Genomic DNA, 22616 nt, shown 5'->3' with positions numbered 1-22616 from the left:
ACGACTGTTAATATCTGTCACTACCACTAGTACATCCTGGTTGGGGCCCCTTAGACAGGTAGTCGGACGAGACTCCGGGCCCCTGCACCCCATCGGGACCCCCACAGGATGGCCCTGCTGCAAAGCCCTACAGCTCTGTTATCCAGTTACAGCACACGGACCTTGCAGACACAGGGTTTCCACCTACATACAGAAGTTTCTGAATCATACAGTCCCACCTCCTTGGCTCTGCACCCACCTTGAAAGGGTCCCACCAGGCAGTGGCACCCCTGCCCAGGAAATGCCCATCACAGGGCTGGGTGTAAGCCATGCCCTTCGCTGGAAAGGCAGCCCAGCTCCCTTGCACACCTGCAAGGATCTAAGCGCTTCATAATGGGGTACGGCCTTGCTGCCCACTCCTTCCTCAGCACCTCAGGTCTGAAAACAAGCCATTGAGCCCACGCAGCCCCATCCAGCCGGCCTCATAGAACTGGGCCAGGACAGTCTTGAAGTTGGACCCGCAGCGCAGGAGGAATGTTCTGCTTTACCAAACCCGTTCCCTGACGCAGCTGTTGGTGCCCCCCTGTCCTCAGCGGGGATCCCCGGCCCCGAGTTCCTGTAGAATTCTGCTTCTCTGTTCGGCGGTGGGATTTGAGCCAGCAGTCACACATATGAGGGGTGGCCATACCCCCGGTTTGGGCACAGCAGCCCAGCACCGCCTGGTGTGGGGCATACCCCATCCTAGTGAGGCGTCCGTCCTTGCAGGCAATCCTTAGCCTGGCCACCCTTGAACTCTGGAGGTTGCTCTCTCAGGGAATGGCTGGGTAGGAAGGAATGGGGGCCCTCCGGGGTTCTCAGCAGCCAGGCCCGCTGTCCATGGGGGCCGAGGCATCTATGGGGGTCCAGCCCCCTGCCCCCTGGAATCACACACCCCTCAGTTGACCTCGCTCTCAGGGAACTCCTCCTTGATGGGCTGCTTGCGGGCCTTGCAGTCGGGCAGGTCGAAGCCGAAGTCAGCCCACTCGTCAGGCACTGCGGGGCCACGGTTGGGGATGGTGATGGTGTGGCGCACGCGGAAATGCACGGCCTCCATGACGCGCTGGCGCTGCAGCTCCCCCGAGCTGCCGATGGAGATGGTGGCGGCTGCGTTGCTGCTGGAGCGCAGGAGCTGCTGTGCCGCATAGTCTGGGCCCTGCTTCAGGTCCTGCAGGCCACGCCAGATGGTCATGCGGTACTGATCTGGGATCTTCAGGGCCCCGAGATCCTGTGGAAGACACTGTTGTGGGAGGGCGCCCCCTGCCCACCACACCCCAAGCCTGCTGGCGGTCCCATGCGTCCCTCCCTGCACTCAGCTCACCCTCATGTGCTGCAGTGAGGCAGAGTTTGGGGACTGGCCTGGCAGGCCCCAGGGATGGAGAGCAGGGGAAGGATTCTGGGCTAGGACATGTGGCTGCCAGTTTGCAGGAGTGGCCACTTTGCCAGTGACAAGAGAGCCACAGCAGCCTGTGGCCAGCAAGGCACCTGGGCCTCAGTTTCCCCAGGTGAATGGATCAGCCCCAAGACCCTTTGCCCCGAGCCTTGGCCCTCCTCACTTCCATAATGCCTGGGAAAGTGCCCCCCTAATCAAGAGCCCGTCTGAGCTCAGATTCCTGGACAGGTCCCCACCCCATCTTCAGGGTTGTCCCTGAGGCCAGGGTGGGAACTGACCCAGCCCACCACTTAATGCACCCCTAACTTGCCTCAACCCCCAAATCTGAACTCAGTAGAAAGCCAGGGGTCTCAAGGGGGTAGCCCGGGAGGGAGTGGGGGTACCTCTATCGTCAGGCTCTGCAGGTGGTACATGTTCTGTAGGCCCTGGGAGGTGAAATACTCAATACAGTTGGGACACCCCAGTCCTGTCAGGAAGCTGCAGTCAGAGGGGAAACAGCATTAGCCTCTCAACCGCTGTCCATGACCCCTCCATCCCCCATCTCACTTACCCCCCAACCTCCTACCCTCACCCCCAGGTGACAGACAGGGTAACACCCTGAGACAGACATCACACGTACCTAACCAGGCTGGGGTCGGCATGGTAGGGGGGTGGTGGGGTACAGTGGGATCCCGAGACCATGGTCTGCGAGCTGTGGGGCCCATTCATCTCACCGTTGGCTGGCAGTGCCTGGCCATGGTGCGTGAGCATCCCAGGGCCTGTGGGAAGTCGGGCAACCATCAGGGAGGGGATGGAGGGTGCAGTGCCAGGTGCTGAGCAAAAGACTTGGGGATTCCTCCCCAGCTCCCCGAGACCACCACTCACCCATAGGCCCCAGGCTGGGTCCTGGTGCCGAGCTGTGTGAGGGAGGCTGGCCCACCAGCTGCGTGACGGACGGGAGCTTGTTGACTCCTCCGTGCATTTTGTTGGCGGGGGACAGCACGGGCCCATAGGAGCTGGGCTGCAGGTGGCTGTGAGGGACAGGGCTGCGTCAGCGCCACGCGCACTGAGCCCCTACACAGACAGGCAGGGCCCCACAGCAGGATGGAGCTGGCTCAGAGGTGCCCCAGAAGACAGGACATGGGAATTCAAAGACCTTCTCACCTTCCAGCAGCGGATACTGGGGGCTGGGGGGATGACCCTAATCTCAGGGGCTCAGATCCGTGTCTATCCAGAGGGGGTACACCAAGGGTGGCCCTCCTGTCCCCCCTGGGGCACACACAGTTAGAGGACACTTTCTGGTGCCCATGGTGGGTGAGTGGGTAGGTGGGCAGAATGGGGTGACTTTGAGTGACCCTGCTCCGAGGTGTGCAGGCAGTTTGGGGGGTCCCTATTCCCCAGTGGGTTCAGAGAGGTCCTCCCACAGAGAGTGGACATGCAGGGATGCTCTTCCTCAGTAGGTGGACAGAAAGAAGGCCCTCCCCCACTGGGTAGGCATTCAGGAAGGCTCCTTCCCCACGGGTCATTTAGACAGGGAGCCCCTCCTTCAATAGATGGACAGATATGGAGGCTCACCCCCCCCAGTGGACGGGCAGACAGGAAGCCCCTCCCCGGCAGCACTCACGGCCTCTGCAGGAGCTGCTGCTGCTGCCTGTAGGAGTCCACCAGTGGCTGCGGCACCAGCTCCATCAACTCCAGGCTCTCCTTGATCTTCATCAGGATCTCGAAGTTCTCCCGACCTCGCACCTGGGCACACACACGGTCACTCAGCCAGGGGACTGCGGGCGCCCCTCACCCTTGGTGAGGCCCCGAGAGCCTGGGCCAGGGCAAGCACCCCCTTTCCTGCCCTGCTCTGCACAGGAGGGGTATTGGGTCAGGGAACGTTAATGGGGGCTCATCTCAGCTCCAGGATCTGTATTGGGGGTGCATGTGGGGAGGTGCTGCCTCCTGACCACCACCAGCTCAGAACCTGTGCAGAGAAGTGCCCCTATGCTCCTGGGGGGTCCCTCTGCCAATGGGGGTGCACCTGGCTCTCACCTCGAGGTGGCCCTGGGGGTCTCGTGACACTCACTTGCAGGTAGAATACGTCCTCATCCCCATGACGTCGCTTCTTCACATTGGTGCCCAGTGCCGGGATGGCAGGGGGGCTCTGTTTGAAGGCTGCAGGAGGAGGCAGGGGACCGGTGTGTTCTTCAGGCGCTGGCCCGGCAGTGCCCCCTGCCCCCCCCATGGCTGTCCTGTTCTCCCTCCACTCACCACGCTTGTTGGCGATGCCGTTCTTGGCGGCGCTCTCATTCAGGGCCTGCTGCTCGCGGTAGTGGTCCTCGTCTGCTTTTCGGTCTCGGCCCGGGCAGGCGCAGATGCGGCCTTCAAACGACCTTCGGCCCAGAACCTGCCCGCTGTGGGGGCAGAGTGGGACAGAAGGGCGCTGAGCCGGGTGCCCACCTCTTCCCACCTGGAACTGCTGGACCTGCCTCCCCCCCCAGCTCCCCATCGATCCAGGGCCCCGTACCCCGGCCCCCCTCTTACTCTCGGGTCTCCAGGGTGATGATGATAAGGATGGGCCTTCGGTTCATGCCACCCACGCAGCTGCTGTTACACATGAAGTTGTAGAGGATGGTGGTGAATTCTGTCCCCACCTGTGCAGGGGAGCAGGGCGACCCGGGGTTGGCTTGAAGGCTCTTTCTCAGTGCCTGCCCCCCACATCTGGTTCTTCCGCATGGGTCCTGTGTCCACCTGCCCGTGCCGCTCAACTGTCCCCTACCCTGGCACCCACGCTGGCCTCCTTTCCCTCTCTGGCTCTATCCTTCCCCGGGTGCCAAGCGTTCAGAGGTGTAGAAGGCTGGTAGGCCAGTCATTCTCTCAGGCAGATGGAAGCCAGGCCCGGGGATGGCTGCCTGGGCTGGGCATAGGTGTGTTTTATTTTTCATGCTGTTGGTGTGGGGGACATCTCTGGTCAGGGAACCCCTCTCCCAGCCCACATGCCTAGTTTCTGGTGACTCTATTGAGGTGTGATGTGAGCCCAGGACTCCGAGTGTCCAAGAAACACAAACAGGCTGAGGTCATGGTTGTCCCTGTGGGAAGTGGTGGGACTCTAGTGGGAGAAGGAAATTAGCCAGTAAAGCTGCCTGCAGGGCATATGACAGCCGACAGGGGGCAGGAGAGCTCTGCTTGCTGGATCCTGGCAGAGGGCAGACACAGGACACACACACACACACACACACACACACACACACACAGAGGCATGCTCATACACATACATACATGCTTACAGACAAACTCATGTCCACACACTACTCACGCACACATACACACACACACCCTGCAGACAGGGCTGGTGAACTAGGTCCAAGCCATTACAACCTCATCCCCAGCAACATCCCCCAGCGCTAAAGCAAAAAGCCCCAGTGCAGAGCTGGACAGAGGGAAGGGGGCCCAAAGAACAAAGGGCAGGACTTGTGGACCCTGATGCCCAGTGAGACCCAGAGTCTGATCTAGCCCAGCCCTGAGGTGGGGGAAACGGTGAGGGTGTCAGGGGCACTCCACAGGGATAAGAGATGGGACTGAGGCCATCTCACCAGCTAAGGTGACCTTGGGGGCGCCCCACAGACCCGGCCTACCTGGGGGGGCTCGTAGGGCACCATGACGCTCTGTCTGCCGGTCACCGGGTCATCCACGTACTGCGACAGGTTGTTTCCTTCCACGCGGATAAGGTGGCTGGCTGGGGCCGACTGTCCTGCCAGGAGGGGACACCGCTTCAGGGTGGGCCGAGTGCAGCCCAGCAGGCGGGGATCACATAACCTGAGCCCAGCGCTCCTGAGTGAGTTCCAAGGACCAGTGGCACTGGAGCCCTGGAGCCTTGTGGGCCCCTGCACCAGGGATTCCCCAGAGGCAAACACCCTCTTTCCTTTGTCCTGGGAGTGGGGCAGTTGCTGAGCCCCTGGGGATCTCCACCCAGCCCTGTCCTACTAGTGGGGCTGTCTGGACCTTCTAAAATGAACCCGCCCCTTCCTAGATAGACCCACCCCTGCCTGGTTTACTGCTCTCTGATTGGTCCCACCCCATCCTGATTGGCTCCTTGTCAGCCACGCCCCTTCCTTGTTGGTCCCACCCATCCTGTTGGCCATGTCCCTTCCTAGTGTGCCCCTTTCTGACTGGCCCTTCCTGATTGGGCCCTCCCCTTGGGTGATGCTCTGTGCCCAGGCCCTTTGCAGACCCTCACCTTCATTGAAGTCCCTTCCAAGCTCGTGGTTAGGGCAGCGCTTCACCACCTCGGTGACATGTTCCGCCTTCTTGTAGACGGGCATGGCCCGGATGGCAGTGCCTGGGGGTGGTGGGGTGGACACCTTGATCTGGATGGGGCAGGTCTTGGCGATTTGGCAGTAGAGTTTCTTTAGCAGCGGGGAGTACTAGAGACGGAGGAGTTGGGTTGAGATGGGCCACCCTGACCCCCCATCTCTGCCCACCCATGGCTGGGTTGGCCCTGCCCCAGGTGTGAGGGTGGCTGCCCTGCCTGGGGGACTCCTCCTTCAAAGCACCCCCAATGTCTGGCTCACAGGGCTGAGAGTGTCTGTCACCAAGCCCAGCTGCTCTGTCTGAGCTGTTGGAGGCACCTTTGTGACCATCGGCGAGTGTAGACAGTTGAGAGCAGGAGCAGGATGCCGGAGCCAAAGTCTACGTGTTTGCCTTGCACCCCCTCCCCAGCCCTCCTTCAGTCCTGGACACCACATATGACGCCACCAGTCCAAATAGGGCTCATTTCTGAGCACGATCAGGAAGAGTCCCAGAGTATTTTAAGTGAGGCCCCCAAAATAAATGAATTAAACTAAGAACAGGAGGAACGTCAGGCATTGGAGCAATAGAACAGTGAGGCATTGGCCTTGCATGTGGCCAATCCAGGTTCAGTGCCTGGCTTCCCATATGGTCCCTTGGGCACCTCCAAGAATGATTCCTGAGCACAAAAGCAGGAGTAACTCCTGACCACTGCTGGCATGGCCTAAAAGCCACACACACAAACACACACACACACACACACATACACACACACACACGAAAGGGCTTCTGGCTGCCCCATCCCTCTGGCCCTCACACCCCCCACATAGTGTTCTGAAGTGGGGATCCAGCCTGAGGTTTGTCTATAAAAGCTTAAATGGGGGTTTGCTGGGAGCTGGAGAGATAGCTAAGCAGTTGGGCATTTGCCTTGCACACAGGCATCCCATATGGTCCCCCGAGTCTGCCAGGGGCAAATTCTGAACGCAGAGCCCAGAATAACCCCTGAGCGCCACCGGGTATGACCCTCCAAAATATGGGGGTTTTCTGGGTTGAGACCAGTTATTTTCTGTGGGCCAGGCACCCATTGGTGTGGAACTTCTGGTGCAAGTCCCCAGTAATGTGGGGATTTGGGGTGCAGACCACACAACCCCAGACTAGACAGTGCTGATACCCCAGGGACCCACCTGCCTTGGATACTGGGACTCCCAGAGGAGACAAGCTAGTCCTGCTGTGGTCTTGGGGCGCCCACTCATCACTCACACCGCCTCCCTTATCAGAGCCTCTTCCTGCCCCCAGCACACCTCACTGCACCGCAGCCAGACAGGAGACAGAAGAAAGACAGACAAGAGACAGAAGAGGCAGAAGAAAGGCAGTGTTGGGGCCGGGAAGGTGGCGCTAGAGGTAAGGTGTCTGCCTTACAAGCGCTAGCCAAGGAACGGACCGCGGTTCGATCCCCCGGCGTCCCATATGGTCCCCCCAAGCCAGGGGCGATTTCTGAGCACATAGCTAGGAGTAACCCCTGAGCGTCAAACGGGTGTGGCCCAAAAACCAAAAAAAAAAAAAAAAAAAAGAAATTATGGGGCCGGGCGGTGGCGCTGGAGGTAAGGTGCCTGCCTTACCTGCGCTAGCCTAGGAGACGGACCGCAGTTCGATCCCCCGGCGTCCCATATGGTCCCCCAAGCCAGGAGCGACTTCTGAGCGCATAGCCAGGAGTAACCCCTGAGCGTTACCGGGTGTGGCCCAAAAACCAAAAAAAAAAAAAAAAAGAAAGGCAGTGTTGTGGGTGGCCTCGGGGAGGGACTGTGTCAGCCCCGTTCACAGAAGAACCAAACCCTCGAAGCAAACGCCCTGGGTGAGCTGAATGTCCCCTGCACTGCCTTCAGGCCACCAGGTCACACACCCTCAAGCTGGCCTTGAACAGAAGAGCAGATGGGCCACAGGACCTTGGCTAGTCTGCTTGGACCCCAGAGAAACCTGCACTGGGAAGAGGAGCACCCTGCAGAGATGGGTTGGGGAGCCTTCAGCAGACCCCCTTCTCCATCAGAACAGGCACCTCCCCAGGTACCCTGGCTTAGGGAAATCATGGCCCTGGGTTTGCCCACTGTCGCCACATAAGTAACATAGGGCGTGGGGGCTCCCTTGTGGACAAACACTTTGCCTTGCCCTCCAGTGGACAGTGAGGCCCTATTTTGCATGAGTGCTTCCTGTGGAATGAACAACTATCTGGGGCACAGCTGGGAGCACCCGCTCAGCCCCCAAGTGCACTCACAAGGACATCCACACAGAGCCCCGCACACCTCTCAGCCTGTGCTGCTCCCACCAAGTCCAAGTTCCCTTGAAAATTTCTCCAGGCCGGCTCTTCCTTCCCCGGGGCGGCTGAGCCACGGCGCTGTCCTAGGTACTGAAGCTGGTTTGCAGGGAGCTGGGGCAAGGGCAGCGGACACAGTGTGTCCTGGGGTGCCCAGAAAGACAGGAGGGCGCTCACCTCGCCAGGTCCATTTCCCAGAAGCCGTCCTAGCTAGGGGCTCTGGGCTTGCCACCCCCCTGCTAGCCCTGCCATGGCCATGGCTGGGCCCAGAATGCCTGATGCAGCCAGTGAGGGTGATGGGGTCCTGGGAGGAAGCAGGACAGGGGTCGGGTTGAGCCAAGCGGGTAGGACAGTGGGTTCCCACTGAAACCCCAAAGTCCCTCCTGGAACCCCAAAGTCCCGGCCCAGCCTCCTCGCGCCTGCCTCGCCTGCCCCAAAACCGCTAGGTGGATGTGTTGCAACAGATTCGGAGCCGATAAAATCTTATTTATCTTAGGCTGTTGACACGGATGGGCCCGGACTTGCCCGCCTGGTGGATGCGCGCGGGATCCCTCGGCCAGACCCGCACCCCTCCCCACCAGCCCCCTGTTCTGGGCCCGGCTGGCCGGGCAGCCTGGCTGGGAGGCCTGGCAGGGGTGGCGCGGGGGCGGCACGGCTGTGAATTTGCTCGCGCCCGCGCGGCAGCTGGTGCCCGCCTGGGCAGGTTTGGGCAAGAGGAGCGGGAGGTGATAATGACTTGTCTGTCATTTCCCGGGGACGTGCAGCGTCTTGCAAACCGCAAATACCGTTAACCAGCTTGGGTGAATCTGATAGAACACACGCGGGAGGCGGCCGCTCGGGCTCGTCTTAGTAAATGACTTTTATAGCCACTTTCTTCTGCTTTCGGTGCGTCCGAGCGTCCATGCCTCCCCTCCCATCTTGTGTGTGCGCACAGCCTAGCTCTTTCCCCACCCGGAGTCTCCTCCCCATCACCCCCCACTGGGGGCCAGAGACCCTCTCCCCAAACCAGAAATTCTAGCAGCTGATCCATGAGCACTGCCAGTCATGCTGTAGGGCACAAGGGTGGACAGACAGATGGGTTAGGGAGCCCTGGGTATGGGCCCCAAGTCCTTCTGACCAGGGGCTGAAGCAGGGTGGGCAAGCCTCAAAGACTCCATGCCTGCACTTCTGGGCCCTCAGCTCACTGCATTCTGATAAGGTGATGATGAGCTTGGGGCCGGGTGGTGTCGCCGATGCAGCAGCACTGCTCAGGCTTCCCCGGGGAAGGGGACACTCACTCTTGCCCACCCACCAAGCAGACAGCAGATGGAAGGTCGCGGGACCCAGCTGGGTGCTGCCCTGCAGATATTGCAGTGCGCCCACCAGAGTCCCAGACAGGTCCCCGTAGGTGCAAGGCAGTTGGGACACAAGGAACATGGCAGAGGGGATAGTCACCTTCCCACATGCTGCCAGAGATGGTCTGGGCAGTTCTGGGGCAACCATGATCTGGGCTGCTCCCAGGGACAGACACGGCCCTGTCCTGCTGAGAGGTAGAACAACTGAGCCCTGCTTCCCACGTCCCATGGTGCACAAGGAAGCCCCACTGCTCCCTCACCAGGCCACCCCGGCAGTGCCTGTGGAGTCTGTGGGTGGGAGAGACTCTTCTGGCCCCTCACCCTACCCAAGGCTCATGCTGGGACCCAGAGGTGCTGTTAGGGGACTGAGGGCGAGGACGACCTGTTTGAACACCTCTGGGTGCTTGGCATGGAGGCTGGGGGCTTTCAGCCGCCTGTAGTGAGCACCTCACTAAGCCCAGCCACCCTCTGAACCATGTGGGCCTCTGCCCAGCTCCTGGGCACTGACTTTTCTGGCCCAACCTACCTCATCCTGCCCAGCCCTGGCCGTGCCCCCGCGGCCTCCTGGAGAAAGTGCTGGCGAGGCTGGGAGCCAGGCCGCAAACCGCCTGGCCCTGAGTTTAGGGTGCAGGGCCAGACCACAGGGTGGACTTAGAGCTGGCCTGACCTGCGGCCTGTCTGTGGGGCCGCCTGGGCTCTGATGCTGGGACCACAGGACTGGGGGGGAGGGAGACGCATGTGACTCACCCCGTGAGTCTGGAGTTAGAGCAAACCTCAGAGCAGATTCCACTACCGCTCATGGGAATCCCCCACCCCCAAGAATTCTGCAGGGCTACAGCCAAGCCCCCCCCCCCAGACCCTGGCTACACCCAGACCCTGCTGCTGTCCCAGGAGGGTCCCTGCGTCCTCCATGTGGAATCAGTACTAGTGGTTCTGGGAACTCCTCCAGGCCCGGGTTCCCGGAGCCCCAGACTGGTCCTGGGGGTCCAACCATGCTGGCGGCCGCTTAGCGTGGGATAGTGCGGTGTCACCCCCAAACAGCAGGGGCACCCATGGAGGCTGGGTCCCCCCACACCCACTGGCATTCTCTAGGGTCCCCAAGACCTGCCAGAGCTGGAAGTGGCTGTTTTTCCGACTGGGACGAGGCAGCCCCCAGTTTCCCTCCCTGCCCCTCAAAAGCTGCTGCCCACCCCAATGCTCAGGGGCTGTCCTGGAGTCCCTTTGGAGCTCTATCCATACCAACCCACCTCTGAGGGACCCACAGACTGTCCAGTTCATCAACAAGATGCAGAAAATGGGTGAGTCTCCCTGTGTGCCAGCCCCTACCCCACCAACAGCTGAGTGTCCCCCCCCCTCCACAGCCCCAGGTGGCACAAGACGTGGCACAGCCCACGAGCCCCACCCCCCACCTGGGGCTTGCAGGGACAAGACCGGGGGTCCCCACACTGTTTCCCCGGGGAGCCCGCCGTGTCTCCGCCATGAGCGCTGCTCCAAGCCGGCGCGGCGGTAAATATGCCTAATTGTGGCTGGTGCCAGGAAGGTATTATTTCCAGCAACTTGCGTTCCAGCAACTTCGGGATAACGCAATTGATCCCGCGGTCGTGTTGGGACTTCTCCGCTGTTGTATTCCTGCTCACACCTCCGAGGGGCTGGAAAGTTCGCTCCCAAATCCATCTGCCTTGACTCAGCCACATCCTCACAGACAGACAGACAGACAGACAGACAGACAGACAGACCAGGGCCTCGCACCCCCTTACTGCCTGCAGCTCATGCCCCACCAAGCCTTCTTGTCTGACCTTGTAGTAGATTGTCTCCGAGTTCCCAGGACCCCACCCTGCCCCAGCAGGAGTCCCCGTTCCACCAGAGCCCAGTGCCCACAGCCCCCATACTCAGCAGAAATGCCCCCTCCAGTTCAGTCTGGGAGTATTTTCCCACAAGATCCAGAGGTCTTCACAGCATTGGGCCCTGCCCTGAGGGCCATGGAGCAGACCAGAAAATTAGCCCCCAGGATCTTAACTCCTGTACAGAGTCCCCCCACCAATCTGCCTTGTTCCCTCATTTAGGTTCAGTGTGAGATTCTTTTCTTTCTTTCTTTCTTTCTTTCTTTCTTTCTTTCTTTCTTTCTTTCTTTCTTTCTTTCTTTCTTTCTTTCTTTCTTTCTTTCTTTCTTTCTTTCTTTCTTTCTTTCTTCTTTTTCTTTCTCTCTCTTTCTCTCTTTTTCTTTTTTCTTTCTTTCTCTCTCTTCTTTCTTTCTCTCTTTTCTTTCTTTCTCTCTTTTCTTTCTTTCTTTCTCTCTTTCTTTCTTTCTTTCTTTCTTTCTTTCTTTCTTTCTTTCTTTCTTTCTTTCTTTCTTTCTTTCTTTCTTTCTTTCTTTCTCTCTCTCTTTCTTCCTTCCTTCCTTCTTTTCTTTTTTTTGCCTTTCTTTTCTTTCTTTCTCCCTCTTTTTTTTGTTTTGTTTTTGGGCCACACCCAGTGGCATTCTGAAGTTACTCCTGGCTCTGCATTTAGTGATACTCCTAGCAAGTTCAGGGGACCTTATGGAATGCCAGGGATTGAACATGGGTTGGCTGCATACAAGGCAAAAACTGTCCTCACTATTTTTGCTCCAGCCCCTCAGATTCTTTTCTGGCTGCAGCTGAAACCCGTTGCCCCCAATGGCCCTCCAAACCCTAGGCCGAGACCTGGGGAACCTGCAGTTGTGTGCCTCTGCACACACACATGTGATGTTAGCATATATGTGCATGTATGTGTACATTCATGAAGTTTGGGTGGTATGTCTGTGCCCAGTCATGTGCACATGGGTGACATGAGCCCATGTATTGGTGTATCTGCTCATGCATTCTTTTTTTTTTGCTTATGCATTCTTATGTATGCAGATGGCATACACACATGATATTCTGGTACATGTATGGTCACATGTGTGTGGTGATGTGCCTATGTCCTTGTCCCCTGAGCTGGGTTTCTATCCTCCTGTATCCCGGGACTGAGGAATGAAGCAGCCAGGTCTGCTGAAGGAGGGGGAAGGTGGAAGGGAAATGCTGGGCCAGGCCCAGCCTAGGCTCCATTGGCAGCTATGGTCAGAGCAGCGAAAGGTTTGTTCAGTTTTAAGTTGAGGGCACGTGAGAAAGATGGAATTATCTAGCAGGTACCAGTTGTCCGGCCTGGGGTGTGTGTGTGTGTGTGTGCATATACAGTGGCTCTCTGGAATCGATCAAGCCCAGGCAGTGGGCAGTGGACACAGTGGAACCTGGTGCTGGGCAGAAGGAAGCGGTGCCAGTCTCACGGCAAGCTGCTCGGGATGGCCCATGGAGGACTGGGAGTGCAGCTCAGGGTAGCCTCAACTTGGGGACCAGGTCTAACTTCCCACCGTCAGTCACAGGGCTCCCCAACATAAGACAGCAGAGGAGGTCTGGACCCAGAACTCAAGGCACTGAGCACTGAGGGAGCTGTGGTGAGAGTCTGTCCATGGGAGGTGGGGGTGCAAGCATTCAGCCACTGAGGGGGCAGGAGGTGCAGGCCACATGATTAAACCCACACTGGCTTCTTGGGCCCATCTAAGTGCCCACAGCCCCTTATTCCAGCCCCTACTTTTTTCCAGAACAAGCACAGCCTAGACTCACTGTGGGGCAGGGGGACTCCTGGGATGAGTGAACCCCTTGAAGGGAGTGAGGTGACCTGGGAGGGTGGACCTGGCTGGACCCACTGAGCCCCCCTCCCGGCTGCCATGGCTCCACCCACCTCAGGCCCCCCAGGAGCGTGGGAAACTTCAGCCTGGCCAGCAGGCTGGGCCTTAAAGGGGCAGAACCCAGGCTCGGTACTCCTGGGTGGGGACTGGAACTGACACCCGCTGTGGTCTGTGGCTGTCTCTGCGTTGGGGGGCAAAGGCTCATCCAGAAGCTGCTGGAATGGTCTAGAAAGCATCTAGGGTGGAAGGCACAGTGGGTGCAAACCCACCTGTGGATGCAAGAATGAGACAGCGGCAGGGAACCACCCCTGCCTGCGTTGCTTCATGGTTTGGGGAGCCTGATTGCAAGCATGCATCTCTGTCGCTCACTGCCCTGCTCAAACCCCTGCTTGGCAAGTGGCAGGGGCTCCCCCCACACCCTGATACCCATACTGATCTCCTCCTGCCCACAGGGGTCCTGGCCATCCTGTATCCTGTAGCAGCCTCGGGCTTTCCAAAATCAGATGCGCCCATGTGCACATGCTCAGGGGTCCGGCGGACCATCCGACCCATTTGGGCGTGCCCCAGCCAGTCCCCTGCTCCCACCCCAGCCACTCACCGTCCAGGTGGCCGACTTGGCGGTACTGGATTGCTGGAAGGTGACCTCGAAGTGGTGTGGCCCCGGGTAGTCGGCGTTGGACGGGATGACGGGCGCCGGCGACATGGTGTCGAAAGTGGAGCTGGGCTGCGCGTAGGGCGAGTGGGTGGGCGCGCTGGCCGCGTGCTCCGGGGTGTAGGGGCTGCCAGGGGCCGCACGGCTGCTCATCTGGTCCATGGTGCTACCGAGCAAATTGAACTGGGACTGGCAGGGAGCAGGGGAGGCGTCAGCTTGGGGCTCGCCCGGCCGGTGTCCGGTTACAGGAGCCTTAAAGGGCCAGGGCGCACCAGCCCAGACTCTGGGGGGGTCCAGCACCCCAAAAGACTGGGGCACTGCATGTGGTGGGGAGCCTCTGACATCTTCTTCACCTCCTCCCTCTGTTGCACCACACCAGCCTTGGGGTGTCTGGAGTTGGGTTCCACACAGCCCACCTCCCCATTTCAGTCCCCCAGTCTTGGGGATCCCCCCAAGTTTCATAGAGGCACAAGGAAGCCTCTCCTGGTCTAGTGTGGGGACCCCAGGCCCAGGGCAGGCATCAGAGGTCTCAATATACAAGTCCCCCACCCAAAGAAGTTCCGCCCCCAGGGAGGTGTGGCCATTCCTAGGGTTCCCCAATTCCTCTCTTCTGTGAGCCCCAGTTCTGTGCCTGGAACCCCAGGGAGGAAAGAGCTCCTCAGTGCCCAGCCTGCAGGCTGATGTTGAGTGTGGAGTCATTAGAATCACAACGCTCCTGCTACAAACCCCATAGTCTGGGCTGTGTGTCCTCATGTCTAGCCTTTACAAACAAGGAAACTGAGGCACGAAGTGGGACGTAGCTCCTCCCACCTTCCCCGCACACAACCCTTCCTGCTGAGTGAGTGTTGGGAGCATATGGGCAGAGGGGAGCACTGGGAGCGTGCTTCTGGCAGGGAGAGGACTCGGGGTCCCCAAGGGAATGCTGGGGACAGGCATGCTGGCCCCTCAGCCCTGTCCTCAGGGTGTCCCTCCATCACCTCCTTCGCCCCACCATCTCTCCATATCACCCTCCATCTGCACCTCCTTCTGGGGTCCCAGGACCAAGGTCAGCAGAGGGACTCAAGGAGGACAGGGCAGGTGACAAGGGTCTGTGCTGTCTCCCTCCCATTCCAGAAGGCCATTGACACTGTCCCAGATGCTCCTGCACCAGGAGGTCCCCAAGAGGCATTGTTAGAATGTCCTGTCCCCCCACCACAGACAATCCCTCAGAATGCCCAGACCCATGAGTACAGAGGCCCTGAACCCCCACTTCACTCTCTGCGGTCCCTCCCATGTTGCAGACATAGTAGGGAGAATGCCTGAGGGGACCGGTGTCCCTGATGTCAACAGCCTGTGACAGAGGGGGGTGACCCAGGCGCTATGGTTATCTGGAATCAATGGACAAAGCCCCATTCCATGTGCCAGGGAGCAAGCCCTAAGAGCTCTCCCATGTGCTGCTCCTGTGTGGCCTCTGAATGCAGGAGTGGCCCCAGGAGATGAGCAGATGAGGGCAGCGGTGCCAGGCAAAGAGGGCGTGCCTAGGGAGAGGAGAGAGGAGTGGGGGCCAGGGAGGGGCTGCACTGGACCATTGAACCATCCTCTGCACCAGGCATCGCTGGACATTCTCACCTGTCTACAGGGCAACCCCTGAAGCTCTCCCTGCTCTGGGCTCTGTCTCCCTGTCCTAGGGGCTCTCTGACTCCATCTCCTTGCCTGGGGGTTCCATCTGCCCAAGCTATCTGAGCAGGTAGAAAGCACAGAAAGGAGCTTATGAAAGGAGCTGCAGGCACCAAACACCTGGTTCCAAAGGGTTCCACAAGGTAAATTCAATTAACTGAAGGGTACCCTTGGGCAGACAGAGTGGCTTGTATCACTTCCATCCGAACCTCCCCTATGAAATGTATCACCTAGAAAATGGCAAGTTCCTCCTGCACCAGAGTCCCTCCTTCCTGGGGTCACACAGGGTCTCCAGGAAAGTTCAGTTACCTTTAGGGGAACAGAGAGCATCACTCTCTGTTTAGGAGGGAGGCTGGACACAGGAGGAGCAGAGGAGTCGATGGGGGGAGTGGATGGAATAGGTGGATTAAAGGAGGATGGATGGATTGGTAGGAGGGTGGGTGGGCAGGTTGGTAGGTGGTTAGTGGGTAGGTTGGTGGGTGAGTGGTAGATATTTGTTGGGTGGTTGTTGATTGGGTGATGGGTGGTTGTTGGGTAGTTGTTGGTTGGGTGGTGGGTGATTGTTGAATGGTTGTTGGATGGTTGGTGGGTGGTTGGTGGGTGATTGCTGGATGGGTGGTAGGTGGTGCAAAGTTGGTGAGTAGTTGGTGGTTGTTTAGTGGGTGAGTGGTGGGTCATTGGTGGGGGGGGTGAGTGGTTGGTGGTTGATTGTTGGGTGGTTGTTGGATGATGGGTGCAGTCAGTGAAAGATGGCAGGCAGAAGCAAATGGTCAGTGCATGACTGAGTGGCTGGTGATAGATGAGCAGGCAGTGATGGATGAAGGTGATGAGTGTTTGGGGAGCAGGAAGGCCCCTCCATTGCAGACCCAAGATTAAATTTGAACTTGTCCCTCTCACTAGGTAAAAGACTGGGAGAATCCCAGAGAGGGGGTCAGCCCCACCCAGTCTTGACACCTTCCAGGTGACCTTGGGCTCTGTGTGACCTACCTCTGTGGCGTGTCCCCTGCTGGGCTGGATCCTGGCTGCCAGTCCCTGCCGGGTTCTCTCCCCCCCCCCCAGCCCCTCGTTCCCGCTCAGCGCCGCCCGCAGCCCCCGATGCAGCTCAGATTTTAACTTGTCCACATTCTTTGCAGCCACGGTGGTGCCAGGGAATTAGTCACGGAACCAGAGCCCGATAGGATCTGAGGTGCAGCCCGCGGCTGGGGGACCCGGGGCTCAGCGCGGCCGCAGCTTCCCATGGGGGCCCTATCTGCACCCAGTGAAGCTCCCGCACCTCAGCCCCGCACACAGGCTGTCCCACATCTTTCCTCAGGACACGGAGCCTGAGGCGGGTCCCCTCAGGAGCCTCTGCAGATGCTGCTCCCCAGTTCCAAGCAGCCTCACAGCTTGGGGGGTGTCCGTCCCCCATGTTCTCTTGGGGGCACTACACTCGTCTGCCCCCTGACGTGGTTCCATGGGTCCAGCATGTTCTGCTGCCTTCTCTCCAGCCATGCTTCATCCCACCCTTCCTCAGGCCCACTCGAGGGACCCCGGACCTCCAGGCCCCCATCAGGCCAGGCTGGTGGCAGAGGCCGGTGTGGGTGGCCCAGAAGCGTGGAGATCTCGATCTTGGAGAGGCAGGACCCGGGCACGAGGAGGACTTTTTCGGCTTGTTTTGCTTTTCAGTAGAACCAAGTCTCCGAGGGCTGATCGGACACGCCCAGCCCCGGGCAGCCCACATGTGCCCACATGCACGGGCCTGGGCCCGGCCCAGCAGGCAGCGAGGAACTGGGGTGGCCTCCCGCAGGAGCAAAGCCCCAGGGGACGGGGGACGGGACGGGAGAACAGGCTGCCCAGGAGTCGAACTGGCTTGACTCTCCAGAACCTGCTTTCAAGGGCCACTCTGGGGCCAACTCCAGGCCTTCTCACCTGGGGGCCCCACACCCACATCCTCGCCACCTAGGGACCCTGTCTCCATGTCCCCATGTCCTCCACACCCTGGGCCCCCAACCCACACAACTGACCAGGTACAATGAGCGATGGGCCCCCCAGCCGTGAGCTTCCAGCCCACTGTTAGGGTGCTCAGGGGGAGTTGGGGGTCTACGCAGCTGGCACCAGGGGCACCCCAGGCTTCCCACTGTGCAGATCCCTCCTAAAGCTGCCTCAGTGGCCCCATGGGAAGAGCCTTGGGGGCAGAGGTCACCGGGTCCGACCAGGCCAGGTGTGATCAGCAAAGGGGTTGGCCCCAGCCCAAAAGTCAGTTACTCAGCACCCCAGAGTTCCTGCACCCTGCGGGGACACCAGGGCTCCCCTGGTTGTGTGATTCCCCACCAGGAGCACTGACTTCTCCAGTACAGCCTCCTGTAATACTCCTGTAATACTGTAATAAGTAAAACAGTACTTCCTCCTAGAAATCTTCCAGGGCTGCTCCAGAGGTCCCCATGTTTCAGTCCAACCTCCCCCCTGACGGGTCCTATATCCCCACTCCCCAACAGAGACTCTCCACTTCCTCATTTCCTGCTGGTCCCTGGGTAGAGATGCAGGTACCCCAGGGGGAAAGTGGCTGTGGGTCAGGAGGGGGAATGTGGCCGAGGGGTGGAGGGCACTGTCGGCAGCCCCAGAAGTCGTCCCAACTGTTTTGGCGGACAGAGAGGAGCCCTGAAGTGTCTCCACTGTCCTTTCAATGTTGCCTGGTGCCCCACAAGGCCCCAGGCATACCAGGGTCCACCCGGCTACCGTTTGTGCCCTCCTGCGCCTCTGCCCACATCAGTGTCCAGAGGATGGTCTGAAAAGTCTGGGCTGGGTTTACTGTGCAGTGGTGACAGGGAAACAGACAGGCAGGGACCACAGCAGTTCAGAAGTAGAGATGCTGAGACCCTCATGGACCCCATGACCCAGCCCAAATTTCCTCTCCTGCATCCCTCCTCCTAAATCCTCCTTCCCTCACACCCCTCCTCACAGCCCTCTCCCCAAATTCCTTCTCCCACACCCCCTCTTCCTGTACCCTCCTCCTCCAGCAGCCCCTCTTCTCACACCCTTCCTCCACACTCCTTCACTTCCTGCACCCTCAGGGCACTCTCAGAACCCCCTTACCTTTGGGCCAGGGGCTGGAGCTGAGCCCCACCTGGGTAGGGCTCCTCCCTCACCCCCACCCCCATGCAGCAGAATTATGGAAAGCGGGTGAGCACCGAGGAGAAGACGTAGTTCCTTGGGACAGAGGGACCTTCCTGCTAAGTGATGGTATGGCGCCCCTAACCAGGCCATCCCGGATGCCTCTCAAGTCCTAGCAGTAATGGGCAGCCTGTGGGCACACCTTCAGGCAGTCAGGCCAAACTGGGGCCTCCCTGGAGCTCCCAGGCCAGCCAAGGGTTGTTGCTCTGACCCCAGTGTAGACCTGCCGGGGAATGATGGAGTGAATCGGGGCCTCGGCCTCGGGGCAGGCCTGGGCCTGGAATGGCCTCACCCTGGGGGAAGCAAGCGCTGAGTCGGGGCCGGCTGTCTGGACTCTGCCCTCTGAGCACCGTCTCGCGAGCCCTCCGTCCCGCTGGTATTCCCCGAGAAATCTGCACGGCTGAGATTAAACGGAGGGAAATGCCGGCAAGACCTGACTTGTGCCCAGTGCCTCCCGCTCCTGCAAGCATGCGTGTTCACGCTCACCCGGGCAGCTCGGGCCTGGCCCAGTCTGGCGTGGGGCCCCGGGGGACTTTGGAGAACTTCCATACCTCACTGCCACAAACAAGGCCATGGGTTGTCCCTGGCACACAGCACCCCGGATGGGTCCAACCAAGGCAGACCCGGGGGACTGAGCAGGCACCAGGCAGTTGGGGTGATGGGGAGAGACCCTGGGGACAGCAGAGCACTGTGTCCCTCCTCTTGGGCACCACCAGCCCGTCCCTCTGCCCAGCAGCCCCAGAGCACCCGCTGTGGAGATCTGGGTTCCAACCAGTGTGGGGGGCCCAGGATGGTCCCTGCAAAGATGGAGAAGAAGCAGCCCAGAAAGACTGGGCACAGAGGGGACAGGGGAATCCTGGGAGAGGCCAGCCCCAGTACCTGGCATGTGCTGAACACTGGAACACTCGGACGGCTCCTCTCATCACCAGATCCTTCTGTACAACCTCCTGCCATCGCCCCCAAGTTTTTTCCCCCGTGGCCCATCTGGGGAGGCACCATTCACCCAGTATTGTGGGTACGGCCCAGGGCTGCAGTGCCCACCATTGGTCTGCCCAGCCCCACCCCAGGGCCTCTTCCCCTTCTGCCCCCTTGTGGCTATTTCAGACACTGCAGCTGCCGTCAGCTTCCCAGGCATTTCCTGCCACTGTGCCTATGCCCTAGTGCAAGGGGCACCAAGGGGCAATGTCCGGACCAGACTATCTGGAGACCCCTAGACAGCCTTGTGACTCCCCATCCCCACTCCTGGGAGGGGGAACCCCAGTGTCCAGAGCTGCTGCCAGAGCTTCCCACCCCCCAACCTCTTGGAGGAAGAATTCCTCCACCCTTCACCCCTGAACTGAGGCACCATCCTTGTGCCAGGCTGGGATCCCTGGGCAGGTCTCGGGGCCAGCTTGCTGCCCGGTTGATGCCCCTGACCTGCCTCTGCTGTGTCCTCGCCAGATTGGGATCCCCACATCTTCCCTGTGCTCAAAGGGCATCATCCTCACCCCTTCTTGGGTCCCCAGGTTTGTCTCAGAGGAGCAAAAGCCTGAAGCTGCATAGAGGACCCAGCAGGACCCAGCAGAGCCTGTGTTAATGCTCGCACCCCCATAACCCCTCAGCATCCCCAAAGTGAGTCACCCCAACACCCTGTTCCAGTGCATGTCCATACTTAGACACTTGCACACAAGTACCGCACACACCTTGCCGTGCCTCTGAAGGAGACTGAACACCTACACACACACCCCTTAACATCTGCACATGCCGCCAACATCTGTACATGCTCACCCTAAACATCTGTTCACACTCACCCTGATCAGTTCACACTCATACAAATATCTGTACACACCCTGGACATCTGTGCACACACACCATGAAATCCACGTACATTAACCTGGACATCTGCCACTCACCCCTGGAGACCCAGATGTACATCTTTATGCTTGTATGTGTCACTATGTACACATGAATGCCACACACACACACACACACACACACCTGCCCCCCTACACACACCACACACTCACACAGGTCTGCATCTACCATACACTCAAGCTTCCCATCCTGATGCCTGCCCCATGCCCTGCCCAGAGCACCACAGCAAATAGCCCGGGGGACGGCTGTGCCCAGCCACCTGCTCAGGTAGCAGCCAAGCCCCACCTCACTGCAAGGTCCCCAGTGACAGCCTGTCCTGCCCTTGCCCAGACCCCAAGGCCCAGCCTGGCCTTTCTCCCTCCTCCATGGCCTCTGCTGCCAAGTGAGCATCTCCCGTGGGCACAGGAGCAGCTGGCAGCATCCACGGGCCAGGCCCGAGGGAAGAACCCCCAGGGGTACTCAAAGCAGGGCCCCCTAAAGCAGCCTCCTGGCCCTGAGGCACCCCCTCCCACAAGCGCAAAGTACTGCCTCACCGAGGGGGCCGAGCCTGGGCTTCCGGCATAAGTGGTGCCCACAGCCCCTTGTGCCCTGCCAGCTCTGCCACTCAGTGCCCCAGCCAGCCTGGTCCTTAGTGCCCACTACTAAACCTGTCCCTCTTGTCCTGTAGCCATGGCACTTGGTGCCCTGCCATTCCTGTCCTTGTACCCTATGCCAGCCATGCCACTCGGTGTCCCTGCCAGCCTGGCCCTCCCTGTAGCCAGAAGGCAAAGAGACCAACATCTCTTGGACCCTGCAGAAGCTGGGCTTGGGGACCGGGTCCCACCTACCGTGGAGAAGTGCCTCGTGGCGTCACCCACGTACTGCATGGTGGGTGCTGGGGCACGGCATGGGTCTGGGTGGCGCGGAGGTGAGCGGCCGGGGTGCCCGGGATGCCCGGGCCAGGAGCAGAGGATGCTCCACACGTGTGCCGCTGCCTGGCGCTCTCCACGCTCGGACCTGCCGCCAGCACCCGCTTCTAACAACAAAACGCGCCCCCACCCTCCTGCCTGCTCCTAGCGCCGGGCACGTCTCAGCTTGCCCGTGGCTGTTCTGCCGCCCTTGCCACCGCCTGGGGAGGGGGCAGCACAGAACCACGCCCACTCCCCTGCAAGGCCCCCAGGAAGCCAGGATGCTCCCTCCAGGGATGGAGGTGCCCACAGCGGGGTCCCAGACGGTGCCCCGGATGAGCAGAGTCAGCTGGGGAGGGTGGCACCACTGGGACCATCCGGGCCTGATCAGTGACGGATGAATGCCCTGGGAGGGGAGACAAGTAGGATGGGAGTAGGACAACGCTGCCAGCCGAGTCCACCCAGGGGCATCACCCAGCACTGGGACTTGCGAGGGAGCTAGTGGAGGGGGTGGCCAGGCTGAAAACTGCACCCACAGGCACCACATGGAGGGAAGTAGATGCCAGCCCAGATGAGGGCACCATGTGAGGGCACCATCTAGAGCGCTGTGCAGAGTCCATTCAAGGTCCATTCAAGGTGGAGTTTAGGACTGGACTTGCCCCATTCCCACCCCCCCCAGGGGCATGGTTCCTTCCAATTCAGTCCCGTGGAGCCCATCAGCAGGGCCAGGAGTGGGGGAGCTGATGGTCTCATGAGGGACCCTCAAGCAGTGCCAAACACACATTTCCCCAACCCCTCATCTCGTGAACTCTGAGCCGGACAGGCCGCACTCCCTGGGCACAGAGCCAAAACCGGGTCAACCCACAGGACAGAGCCTATGGATAAGCAGAGCCAAAGAGGTGTCCTAGGGCAGGGGGCATCGGCCAGGCAGGAGGAGCTCCACCGGTGCCAGACCAGATTCCAACACTATGGGACCTTGGCCAGGTGTCAGCCTTGGAAAGGCACCTGCAGCTCAGATGCACCCAGGAATCCGGCACCCCCTCTGCCACTTGGCAGGGTTGGCCGCTGATGGCACTTTTCTTACTACCCACTGGGGGGATCCAGCACCAGTACCCCAGGACCTCCAGGGTGGAGTCCTTCTTAGAGCTGCCTCAGACAATTCAGACAGTCCCAGGGTGCACCTCCAACTGGGCGATGAGATGCCCGAAGATGGGGTGCCTAACCCCCAGCCTGGCTTCTGTCTTTCTGGGGGCCACCCACGTGCTGAAGCCCCTGTATCAACCTTCTGCCTGCTCAGCTGCCTTGAGAGCAGTGTTAGCCAGGGGACAGCACCCCAAGAGTGCAGGGTGGGGTGGAGAGATACATTCACCCCAGCTCTGTGTCCCCCACATTCTTTTGTTTGGTTGGGGCCATACCTGGAAGTCCTCAGGG

General features: G+C 59.8%; 2 protein-coding genes across 2 annotated transcripts in view; one reads left to right on the top strand and one right to left on the bottom strand.

The window, feature by feature from the left end:
- Nucleotides 1-22616, top strand: part of CEP104 (centrosomal protein 104) — a 223291-nt gene that overhangs the window by 44912 nt on the left and 155763 nt on the right. The gene's annotated exons all lie outside the window — the stretch shown is intronic.
- On the bottom strand, nucleotides 823-21164 carry TP73 (tumor protein p73). The gene is made up of 12 exons (XM_049775327.1): nucleotides 21126-21164; nucleotides 13585-13827; nucleotides 5610-5796; nucleotides 5008-5123; nucleotides 3917-4026; nucleotides 3644-3786; nucleotides 3459-3547; nucleotides 3012-3133; nucleotides 2273-2433; nucleotides 2028-2166; nucleotides 1792-1885; nucleotides 823-1243 (listed from the first exon to the last, which is right to left on the bottom strand). The coding sequence occupies exons 1-12, from the start codon at nucleotides 21162-21164 to the stop codon at nucleotides 914-916; spliced, it is 1773 nt and encodes a 590-aa protein (XP_049631284.1). The 3' UTR covers nucleotides 823-913.

This window comes from Suncus etruscus, chromosome 6, assembly GCF_024139225.1.
Source record: "Suncus etruscus isolate mSunEtr1 chromosome 6, mSunEtr1.pri.cur, whole genome shotgun sequence".
Lineage (NCBI taxonomy): Eukaryota > Metazoa > Chordata > Mammalia > Eulipotyphla > Soricidae > Suncus > Suncus etruscus.
The sequence above is the reverse complement of the archived record's forward strand: the minus strand, read 5'-3'. Positions and strand labels throughout refer to the sequence as shown.

Coding starts and splice junctions, on each gene's coding strand:
- TP73 (XM_049775327.1), bottom strand. CDS start 21,164: ATGCAGTACGTGGGTGACGCCACGAGGCACTTCTCCACG. Junction 13,828..21,125: donor CCACGAGGCACTTCTCCACG/GTAGGTGGGACC, acceptor GCTCCCTGCCAG/TCCCAGTTCAATTTGCTCGG. Junction 1,886..2,027: donor GCCGACCCCAGCCTGGTTAG/GTACGTGTGATG, acceptor CTCTGACTGCAG/CTTCCTGACAGGACTGGGGT.